We start from the raw sequence: 11539 nt of genomic DNA, 5'->3' as shown, positions 1-11539 counted from the left end.
CACACAGCGGTCCCCCAGGGGCGAGTCTGAGAACCAGTAGATCCACCGACGCAGACGGCAGCCATATTGGCCTCGCCTCCGAGCCGCCTCCGGGGATGGGATGGACCTGGCCCTCTTCGTTTCCGTGATCCTCGGCGTTCACAGGGACGGGGTGCATTCGTGGCTTTCATCGAGCGGGTTTTTACGGCTCCAGGACTGGCCGTGGTGTGCGTAGAAATGAGAGCCCAAGCTGAGCCCAGGAGGATGCTGGGAGGGATATTCATAGGCTGCGGTAAATAACCCAATCAGAGAGCACGGCTCGCTCTCCCGTTTCGATATATTGCAGATAAGCCGGCTCAATTTCCTTCTAATGCTGGAGGTAAATGCCTGACCGGCAGCATTCCAGACTCCAACAATACAGAGTGGACTGGGGGGGCGGGGGAAGGCACCGTGTGGTAGTTGTGAGGGCGGGGGTGGGGGCGGGGGCGGGGGCACCCGTGTGTGTGTGTGTGTGTGTGTGAAGGGGGGGGGGGGGGTGGGGGTTGGAGGCACAGTGTGTGGGTTATCTACATCTCAGTGTGCCAGCAGTTTGCTCATTGTATCCTAAAAACAAGATAAGGATAGAAATTCAATTACATCCTTCCTTTAATTTTCCCATTGGAAGCGCGTATCCAGTGCTATCATCGCTAAGCTTTGTTTGACCACATTTACCGAAACCAAATCAAGGTCAGGACCCTGCTTGAGAGTGGTCCATACAAGACTCGCACCTAGAACATTCTGGTTACACCTCCATTTTAGACATGGAAGAATTATGACAATAACGAATGATTATAGAAATGTTATACCGTGTTTAAAATAAAGAGAAGCACTTCACATTCTGTTCCAAATGGCATCTTCGAGTCCAAATGTAATTCTAATGTAATAGGTACTGGGGTCTGGGGTTAAAATGGAGAATTTAAAGAACAGAGAGTTTGGCCACCTCTTTTCTTCTTGTCTTTATTGATATGTTACACTACACAGAACAATAACATTGTTAAATACTGGTATGGAAATGTTCACATTTATAATCATAAGAATAAAAAAAAAACATCTGTGTCTATGTTAAAAAAATGCATACTTTTTATATCTCAAATAAATTAAAACGTAACACTGGAAATAAATATGAGTTCTATAAAATACATCACTTAAGGCATACTCTAATGTAGCAAACATATTCAGAGCCGTGAGCGGGCGCGGTAATGAGACTGCAACCAAGGAAAATAAAAAATAAAATAAAAAATAAAGTGAACTCTGCATCATCTTCTCTTCCAGAGAAGGGACACCGTGTTTATAGACGAGGGACTGGACAAAAAAAAAAACAAGATTAAAGGAGGATTTTTGAAATAAATAAAAATAAAAAGTTTCCACTCATTCAGACGGAGCAGTACAGAGTGCACCTGAACACAATGTCACTTCGGAGCTGAAAGAAGACACAGCACAAAACAGGCCTGACGGTCACACTGACAGCAGGAAGGTGCCCCTGCTCACCCACATCTCATAAATCTCCCCCGTCCAACTGAATGGAAGGAACATTGCATCTCCGAGATCTGTGCCCAGATTAGGTTTCCCCACAGCTTGGTTTTGTCCTTAACTCTGAACAGAGAAGTTAGGCAAAAATGATTTTCATGTTATATTATGAATATTCCTGGTCAACACTTTTAATTAATGCCACTGACCGCAGAACGTTCATATAGACGTTAATCAGTTGATCGGTTTTACCCTTTGATGCTGTGATTCTGGCACTGGGGCCAGTGCTTGGATAACTTGTAGCAAGTAACGACAGACATCATTACGTGCGCGAAACTGTGTACACTCTACACATCATACGAAGTGCTGCGTTTAAAGAAAAGACAATGAAACAGACACGTTACCCCAGAGAACACTTCTCTGCGTGGAGTACAACGGCCAACGCATACGCGTTCAGTTTTGAAAGAGCAATTTTAATTAGACGGGGTGAATAATTTAGAGACGCGCCGCGTGTCTCTGAAGCGGTTTTTTTTTTTTTACCCAGAGGGGAGTTGGACAGGCAGGCTCACGAACCTGCCTGAGAAAGAGCATTCAATCACACGTCTTTCCATACACTCATTCAGAGCCAGGCGAACATACAGAAGAGAACCCGATTCTGTTAGAACTGAACCAGAAGCCATTTCATTAAATACATATAAACAAACACCCTCTATATACATATAATGTTGTAGTTCACGTTTCCCTTCTGCTATTGATATTTTGCATTCATATCGCTTTTATGTTATTAGGTGGATGAGGGAGGTTGGGCTTGATCAGTGAGGTGGAATCCTATGCGGAGTGTTCAGAGAGTGACAGGCAGGGGGCGCTGAGGTTCACCGAGGTTCTGGCTAAGGGAGGATAAGCAAGGACGGCCATCTTTGTGCAGCGCAATGGGAGTGAGCAGGTGTCGCAAGTCATGTGACACAAAGCGGCTAAAAAAAAAAAATGCTACTTTAAAAATACATAAAAAGTGTTTTGGCCATGTGACCTCTCTTACGATCTGATTGGTGCATTCCTTGCTCAGAAGGAAACAGGTGGCCTCTCACATTGTGTTTGTTGTTTAAACAAACCCATTTACCTTTTGACCCCTTTTTCGCAAATCGTGGTATATCTGTCGGTTTTCTGTGAACAAATCTGGGTCAGTGTTAAACGCACATAATGTGTTCAGTGACATTAAAACAGCTAGACTCCAAGTGCCTCTGACCCTCTGCAATGGTGGTCATTTCCACACAGATTTGCCACAAACTGAAAGGATCATAAAGAAGCAAAAGACTTACTAGTCTCTCTTACAACGCACCACATGCCACAGGGGTTGGAAGTACCTACATTCAAAAAATATAATTTCCCATTCAAATAGCAGAACCCCAAAACAACCGTTTGATGCCTCAGCCATGACTCAGACCAGCATGCAAATGTACTCAATTAAAGAGGCGGGGCGCAGAACTGCACTGTATCAAAGCAAACCTTGTGCTTGTCATCTCACAGTTTTTAGGGGAAATTAAAAACAATGTCATATGTCCTTTGGGACCCCGCAGCCCCCACCCCCCAACCCCTTAGTTCACAAGCCTCTCCCATGGCACACTTGAGCAACCGAAAGCTATAAAAGCTTGGGTCAGAGGCTAAAGGCTGATCGCAATACGAGTACTGCAGCGCGGGGGATCGCGTAGGACCGAGCGCACTGGAGCCTGTGCGGACCTGGTTAGCCGGTTAGCGGTTAGCCGGTCGCGACCTCATCTTCTCTCCCACGTTCACGTAAAAGAGCCCGGTCTTCCAGGCTCATCTTCCCACTGGGAAAGACGGCCACGTTTTAAAACGGTAACATTCGAACTTTGGCGAAACACAGACGGCCGTCTCTTTGGTTTACAGAATGGCTGAAGGACAACCGTCGTGGGCTGTGCTTTTTGTTTGACCTTGTCTAAAAGCAGGGCCACAAGATCAGACTGGATCATGGGAATTATCAGCAGGTGGAGCCCAGCCAGTCACATCCAGAGCCATTATAGTAGGGGTTGCCTCAGCAACCTTCAACCATGTACAGCAGCAATGCATCATGGGAAAATCTGCCTTAAAAGATTACACTTTACTATATTTATTTGAAAAGATTCCATGCATCACACACTGCATGTTTGGCACCATTTCTCCCTCTGGGGTACAGTTTGGAGTGGTTCTAAAATGATATTGGGAACATAGCTCTTTGTGAATGTTCTGAGCATGTTATTGGAGGAATCTCAGCCAATTGGCATCAGTACAAGCCACAGAACCCAAGGAACTCATTCTGTAATGACGCCATGTTGGGTCAGAAATCGGCAAACCCAGCATCTCCCCTCCTGACGGACACACTTCCTCCAGACAACATTCGCTCCGATGACATCCAACTCCCAGCCAAAGCAGATACACAAACATCAGACAAAAAAAATTAACAAAAAAATAAACCACTAAAATAAATCAATACAGACAACCAGACTGCAGAGCAGACGGCGGAAACACTAAAGTGTCTTTTCCTGGTAATTTCACCCGCGACACAAAGCGAACGGCATCGATCAATACCGCCAAGCAAAACCGCAAACAGCCACCGGAGAGGCAGTCATCACTGTACATACAGTTTGAGTGGACAGGAATTCTAGAAACTTCTGGTGCGTCAAGGCGAAGAGCGAACACAAAGGGGAGGCTGAAGTTCTCATGAATGGCAGAGCTCTGTCACTAGCGTATCTACCCTAGCGACGGACCGTTTTACTAATGGGATTTCTCCCAGCACTGCAGGTGCTTCCAACAGACAACAATGCACTGCGGCTGCGGCTGCCTTCCAGTCTCTGGACCAGATACCGGAGGAGGTATTCCATATTCACATCAAAAAGACCCACCGTACAAAACCCCAGGGGCGGGAGATGGCAGTTGGGCTCCCCCCCTTCCCAAGGGAACTCCCTGTTGCTGTATTTCGGGGATGAACCCATGCCTTCGGCTTACCGGAAGCCATTTTGTAGCCAGGCCATTCACTCCCTGGGGAAAACAGGTCAATGTTGAGAGAGTCATTGGACCCACACACAACTCTACGTCCCACAAGACAAAATCCAATAAGCCCCCTGACCAACCCCAGAATAAGTCCCAAGAGCCAAATTACATAAATCCCTGATCCACCGCAGAACAAGTAACACGAGCCAAATTCGAGAAGCCCCCGCCCCTCCCCCAACAAGTCCCGTGAGCTTTGCGGGTATGAAAGCAACATTAAACCACTCTTCTCTCCTGCGGCCTTTCAGTGTTGATTTGATCTTTTTTCTGTGGCCCGCCATGTCTGTTTTCAGAAGAGACAATGTTCCTTCCACACATCGAAATCACACAGCCTTCTGTGGGGGCCTTGATAACAGCAGAGTCTGGCTCCATAAAGTGCACACATGGTCATCTACACATGGTACGGTGGACATTGTGGTTTCATAAGACTGTTTGGACAAAAACTGCACTGCCACTGAACTGGAGAGTAACACAACGTTCATCATGGAGGCAACTATCATGGCTTGCAGGGTTGTGTACAAGCCACTCCAGAATCTTGAAAATCTCATTTTCAAGATTCTATCCTTTAGAATTACTGTACAGTACAGAGACACCACAAGAATCAGAACACTTTCAACACTCTCTGAGTCACCAAAACAAATGTGTTAAGAGAAAAGCACCTCAAATTCCTTCTGAGATATGTCTCTGACCCTTCACTGCAGGACGTGAATGAGATCACGAATTTCTGAGAACTTCAAAAAAATAAACCGGTATCGGTGAGAAAAAACAAAAACAAAAAAAAGAACACGATAAATCTCTCCTTCAATCCAATTTGTCTTTAAACAATGTTACAGAAACAAAATATCTCAAAAGTATTAGACATTACGATAAAACTCATAAGGAAGTGTTCACTAAACTGTGGACATGTGTAATTCCCTAATGTTTGCTACACAGTACAACTTTCAGTGTTGTGAAGGGGAGATTCATTCACAAAACTCCCCAAGAATAACACAAGTACCAACACGAGCCCTGGGTATCTCCTTATGCTTCTCTTATTTACAACCCCAAACCTCCCACATTCTGCATTATCATTAACCACCATTCATGTCTGTTTTTTCAGCACACAGCACAATCATTCCAGAATCTTCCATTTTAAAAAAATCAAGCCAAAAAAGATGAGTGGAAGCTAGGATCGATGAGGGGCGGCCATCTTTGAACGTGTAGTTTCTCTCAAAATATTTTTTAGTGTTTTTATAATTTTTTTAATATATCTATCTATTTTTTAACTTGTTTTTTTACACACAACGGACAAAAAGTGTTATCAGAACACTGGCAAAGGGATTGCCACCTCATACCCTTCAAGCTCTCCAATCATCTCCAGCTTGGCTCTACAAACACAGTGACGTACATATCCTACCATAGGAGGAAGAAATGACTGTTAGTCTTAGTTTTCTTTTTTCTTCTCTTATTTCTTTTAAATAGATTTTAATTCCACCTTTTTTAATTCCCTTCTTTATTAATTACTATCGTTTATTTTATTTTTTAATCATTGCTTTCTGTCGCCGCTCTGGTGGCGAAGTAAACTCACTGCAGATGGGAAGGAGGGGCGTTTTTTTTGGAGGTGGGGGGGGGGGTGCAGGTTACTGAATCTGGCAGGCAGTGGAGGAGGTGGCCTGGCAGCACATACAGGTGGGGTTGACGGATTTGGGGGGGATGAGGTCGAGGTCCTCGTCGTCCGGGATCTCGTCCAGGCGGTACCCGTCCTTCAGCAGCTGGATATTCAGGTCTTGGTTTATTTGCTACGGGACAGAAAGGACAAACGCCTGATTACACACAGGCCATAGTGTTTTTACTGTGGAGAGCAAAGCTTTGTCATCGCTTCACATGAGAGTGATCGACAGCACATTGTAGCTCCACAAAATGCTTCCCTCTAACATCGGTATTATAACCACTTCTGGATACTGATACTCATTTTCATACGTGAATCATTACAAGTACTTTTATTGTCAGTATTAGGACCTGTAGTAGTGGAAATAGTGAAATAGTAAGAATACTAATAGTTTGACCAGTAGTATGTTTGCAATTGGATGGTGATGACAAGGCTAATAAAAGCCTAAATTACATTAGTTGCGGATGGCGACACAGTGGCGAGCTAAGTGCTAAGTTAGCCATAGCGTATACTGCATATACATCAAAGGGGGATAGCAATGTCAACAGTGAATTAAATGGTAAGTGCCATTAGCTTTAGCGTCTATTTAGATCGATGGTGGATGGCGATGGTAGTGGTGAGTTGAACGGTAAGTGGCATTAGCGTTGCCGTATATTTAGATGAATGGCAGATGACGATGGCAGTGGAGAGTTGAACGGTAAGTGGCATTAGCCTTAGCGTATATTTAGATCAATGGCGGATGGATGGCGATGGCAGTGGCGGTAAGTGGCGTTAGCCGTAGGGTAGGGTTAGATGAATGACGGATGGATGGCGATGGCAGTGGTGAGTTGAACGGTAAGTGGCATTAGCCTTAGCGTATATTTAGATCAATGGCGGATGACGATGGCAGTGGCGGTAAGTGGAGTTAGCCGTAAGGTAGGGTTAGACGAATGGCGGATGGATGGCGATGGCAGTGGCGGTTTAGTGGCCTTAGCCGTAGGGTAGGGTTAGATGAATGGCGGATGATGATGACGATGGCAGTGGCGGTAAGTGGCGTTAGCCGTAGGGTAGGGTTAGATGAATGGCGGATGGATGGCGGTGGCAGTGGCGGTAAGTGGCGTTAGCCGTAGGGCGTAGGGTTAGATGAATGGCGGATGGATGGCGATGGCAGTGGCGGTAAGTGACGTTAGCCGTAGGGCGTAGGGTTAGATGAATGGCGGATGACGATGGCGATGGCAGTGGCGGTAAGTGGCGTTAGCCGTAGGGTAGGGTTAGATGAATGGTGGATGGATGGCGATGGCGGTGGCGGTAAGTGGTGTTAGCCGTAGGGCGTAGGGTTAGATGAATGGCGGATGGATGGCGATGGCGGTGGCGGTAAGTGGCGTTAGCCGTACGGCGTAGGGTTAGATGAATGGCGGATGGATGGCGATGGCGGTGGCGGTAAGTGGCGTTAGCCGTAGGGCGTAGGTACCTGGTCCCTCAGACATCTCACCTCGGCTGAGGAGTATCCTGACGAGGAATATCTGGACATGTCGAAGTCATCGTCACTGAAAGCGAAGGACAGGGAGAGTGAGACGCGCGAGGGCCTAGCCACCTCCCAACACCAGGGGGCGACGTGTCAAGAACACGACACTGAAACGGTAACTGTAACTGGGCACACAAAAAATTCCAGCAACAGACACTAGCACAGTTTTGAAACGACACCAGGCCTGCATCTCAGATGGTCCACTAGTTTCCAATATAGTGGATGAACTAGGGTGTCGGCTAATTTATAGCAAGCATCTACACCCTAGACCGTCTGCTATATAGAAAACAAGTGGGCCATTTGAGACACAGCCATAACAACACACTGTGTATATATTCCTTAAAAGAAAACATCAAAAATATTAAACTGTACATTTTTTTTTGGATGAAGTGAAAAATATACAACCGAATCTCTCGCTGCAAAGGTCACACAATCTCAACTCAAATATTATATTTATAGACAAAGATTAATACATGTTCTTGTGCTTTCTTCCCTGATAAAGGCATAAAGACTCCAATTCATTGGTTCTTTGATAACACATCTAATTTTGCAGCTAAACATGAGTGTGACCTCAATGTGAGTTTCTTGACTCCAGCAAATCATATCCCCCTTAATTGTTATAAGAGTTGCTGGAGAGACCCTCAAGACAAGCAGATGCAAAGTACATAATGTTGCTTATTTACAAACAATGCCAAATGTGCTACCAAATCTCTCTCTCTGTAAAGCTTTGGTAGGTAAATCCAGTCATGAGAAACGACCCTTTCATCCAGATTGATTTTTTTCCCCAAAGACCAGCAGTGACAAATTCAGCCAGGGTGCGGAAGGATTAAATGGATCTCTGCAGCAAGAGCCTCCTAGCGTTTTAGCGGGGAGCTGATCACACGCGGTTAATAAAAACGCACCAGAGGTGTATCGAACAGGACCGCGCGCGGTCAGTGCACAAACCCACACGTGCGTGCGTTTGAGAAACGTAAAGCAACCATAAGGTAAATATCTCTCTCTCCTTCCGCCCGACGGCCCGAGTGCGTGTCACTGAGAGCTGAGATGCAGCGGGATTAGCGGCAGCTTCAGGCACGGGGCGGGGGGGGGGGGGGGGGGGGTACGGTCAGCAGTGGGAGGGGCATCTGGGGGTACCTAGGGGGTGTCGGGGGGGGGGGGGGGGGGTCGGCAGTGGGAGGGGCATCTGGGGGTAGCTGGGGGGTGGGAGGGGCATCTGGGAGTAGCTGTGGGGTGGGAGGTGCGGGGTGGGGTCAGTAGTGGGAGGGGCAACTGGAGGGTAGCTGGGGGGGGGGGGGGTCGGCAGTGGGAGGGGCATCTGGGGGTAGATGGGGGGTGGTGAGGGTGGGGTGTTGGGATAAATCGGTCAACGCTGACTGCGTAATCCCCACATTAATCCCAGCCGCTAATCCACGCCCCCTTCCCCCCCCCTGCCCAGGAGAACCGGGAAGGATGAGAGGCGCCTTTTCAGACGTTATCACAGCACGCTACTGAGACCCGCTCTGAGCCAACCGCGACTTTCCCGCCCTTTTCCCCGTGATGTCATTCGTGTCACACCCACGTACGGACGGCAGCCACGCCAACCTCCCCTTTGCTCTGCAGACGAGCGGCAGCTCGCCCTCCTTGCTTGGCCACCAACTAATAAATCAGTCCTCCTGTGTGTATCCTCCATTTACGAGAAATTCGTTTTCAGGCAGTAGTTTAAAAACAAAACTGCTCAGGTAGGTAGGGTATAGGCTTGGGTTATAAATGGAAAATAAGATGCTAAAAAGGACACTTCTGAGTTTAAAGCAGGTTTAAAGGTCAATACAGTTCCGGCTTCTGTACAATCTGAAGAAGGTCATTCAAAAACCTGGGAGCCCTAAAGCTTAAAAGCACTGCAATTGCTTTTACGTTTTTTTAATTTTTGGGGGCCATTACACACAGAACAGAAAAGGCGGTGAAAACAGAAAAGAAAATGCAGATTAGAATTATATATTACATTACAGGCGTTCAGCACGCGCTCCTATCCAGAACGACTTACGCAACTTTAACATTTAGCATTTAAATTGCATCCATTTATACAGCTGGGTATATACCGAAGCAGTGCAGGTTAAGTACCTTGCTAGAGGGTACGATGGCAGTGTCCTATCCGGGAATCGATCCTGTGACCTTTAGGTTACAAGACCAACTCCTCAACCATTATACTACACTGCTGCCTTTTTACTAAGAGCAGACCAAAACACCTTTGGATTGAACAAAGGTCTGGATCAATATTCTTCATCAGCTTTGAATCACAATCAATTTCATTTGAGGAGTTTGCCCTGTTTCTTCAGTTTTGACAAGTTCAGCAAAACAGCAAAAACTTTCCAAACTGAGCTTGTGAAGGCAAAAACCTATTGCGTTTGAATTTATCTGTGAGTTAAAGTTAAGGAACAGTGAAATCAGGTCAATGTCCTTCCTCAAATCAAATCCCATGGAAATGAAATGGTGCGTTTAATTTTTTTTACACATTTCTGTTGGATGAACAAGCCTCAAAATCTCAATCGCCCTTTGAAAATTCTAGCCAATATGACTGATTGATTTTTAAGGACAAAGAGGACGGACTATGGACTGCTTGCCTAGAGATTCGCTTTGTAAACCATGTTCCCGATCGCAATAACTGTACAAAATAAAATAATTCACTAACAAAAATGAAAATTATGGAACCCAGATGAGTTTCTCTTTCAGGCTCACTGTTACGTCCCCAAATTAGAGTCCCACTTTTCCGAGCATGCAAAATAATTCCGTCAGCCTGCCACCAGATTTCAATAAATCTGATTTCTAACGCTTGGATCAAATGGTTAAAAGCCTAGATGGAGGCATCAGCCACAATTTAGAAACCACTTTCCCTTCAACTACTGCTTTTATAAAATTTTGACCAAAATACTTGGAAACAGTCATACAGACCTGGGTCCAGGTTCTGTCTGGAGGACCTACATTACATTTATCTGGCAGGCGCTTTTATCCAAAGCAACGTACATCAAGTGCATGCTGAAGTTCACTATAACAACTACAGAACACAGGTTCTGATAAGGTACAATACTCATTATGTAACAGTTGTTCATAGCCATGAACACATTGAGTCCAGTTCACACAGCGAGCGTAGACCTGTGTGTAAATTCATTATTCAGGGGGTTTGACTGAGTAAGAAACAGCAGGGTAAACCCATAAGGCGCACTACAAACCACAGTTTGAGGGTTTCAAACGGGTGCTGGTTACCTGTCTGTGTCCAGCGCTACCAGCGGCTTCTCGTCCGGGCTCTGGTCTAAGGAGGAGTAGCCCTTATTCGGGACGACCAACCTGGACCAGAGAAAGGATTAAAAACAGACAGAGGGTGAGGGACGGGGGAAAAGTCAGAGAGAGAGAGAGAGAGAGAGTGAGGGAAAGAGATAGAGGGACAGTGGCAGGGAGTGTAGGAGGGTAGCATAGCCCAGGCTAGCAGGGTATAGCCCAGGGTAGCAGAGTATAGCCCAGGGTAGCAGGGTATAGCCCAGGGTAGCAGAGTATAGCCCAGGGTAGCAGGGTATAGCAGAGGGTAGTAGGGTATAGCACAGGGTAGCACAGTATTGTTTATTGTTTATTTTGGATCCCCATTAGCTGTCACCGGAATGACTGCTAGTCTTCCTGGGGTGCACATAAAATATTAAAAAGGACATAACAACATGACAGACTTCAAGACAGTACTCATATTCTGTATAGCACTGGGTAGCAAAGTACTGCCCAGGGTTGCAGAGTATAGCCCAAGGTAGCGTAGCATAGCCCAGGGTAGCATAGCATAGCCCAAGGTAGCCTAGCATAGCCCAGTGTAGCATAGCATAGCCCAAGGTAGCATAGTATAGCCC

The 11539-nt window shown here is 46.2% G+C and overlaps 1 protein-coding gene across 2 annotated transcripts in view; it reads right to left on the bottom strand.

The window, feature by feature from the left end:
• Positions 1–955: 955 nt before the first annotated feature.
• The window catches only part of fam219aa (family with sequence similarity 219 member Aa), a 32490-nt gene continuing 21906 nt past the window's right edge, over positions 956–11539 (bottom strand). Inside the window, exons 4-6 of one of the 2 annotated variants that reach the window (XM_035391836.1) lie at positions 10917–10997; positions 7626–7701; positions 956–6305 (exon numbers count right to left, since the gene is read on the bottom strand). In XM_035391836.1, coding sequence (XP_035247727.1) covers positions 6147–6305; positions 7626–7701; positions 10917–10997 — 316 coding nt within the window. In that variant the 3' untranslated portion in view covers positions 956–6146. The remainder of the gene's footprint in view (positions 6306–7625; positions 7702–10916; positions 10998–11539) is intronic. The other variant, XM_035391837.1, reaches the window with a different exon arrangement.

This window comes from Anguilla anguilla, chromosome 14, assembly GCF_013347855.1.
Source record: "Anguilla anguilla isolate fAngAng1 chromosome 14, fAngAng1.pri, whole genome shotgun sequence".
Classification (NCBI taxonomy): Eukaryota; Metazoa; Chordata; class Actinopteri; order Anguilliformes; family Anguillidae; genus Anguilla; species Anguilla anguilla.
This window is presented reverse-complemented; position numbering and strand designations above follow the sequence as displayed.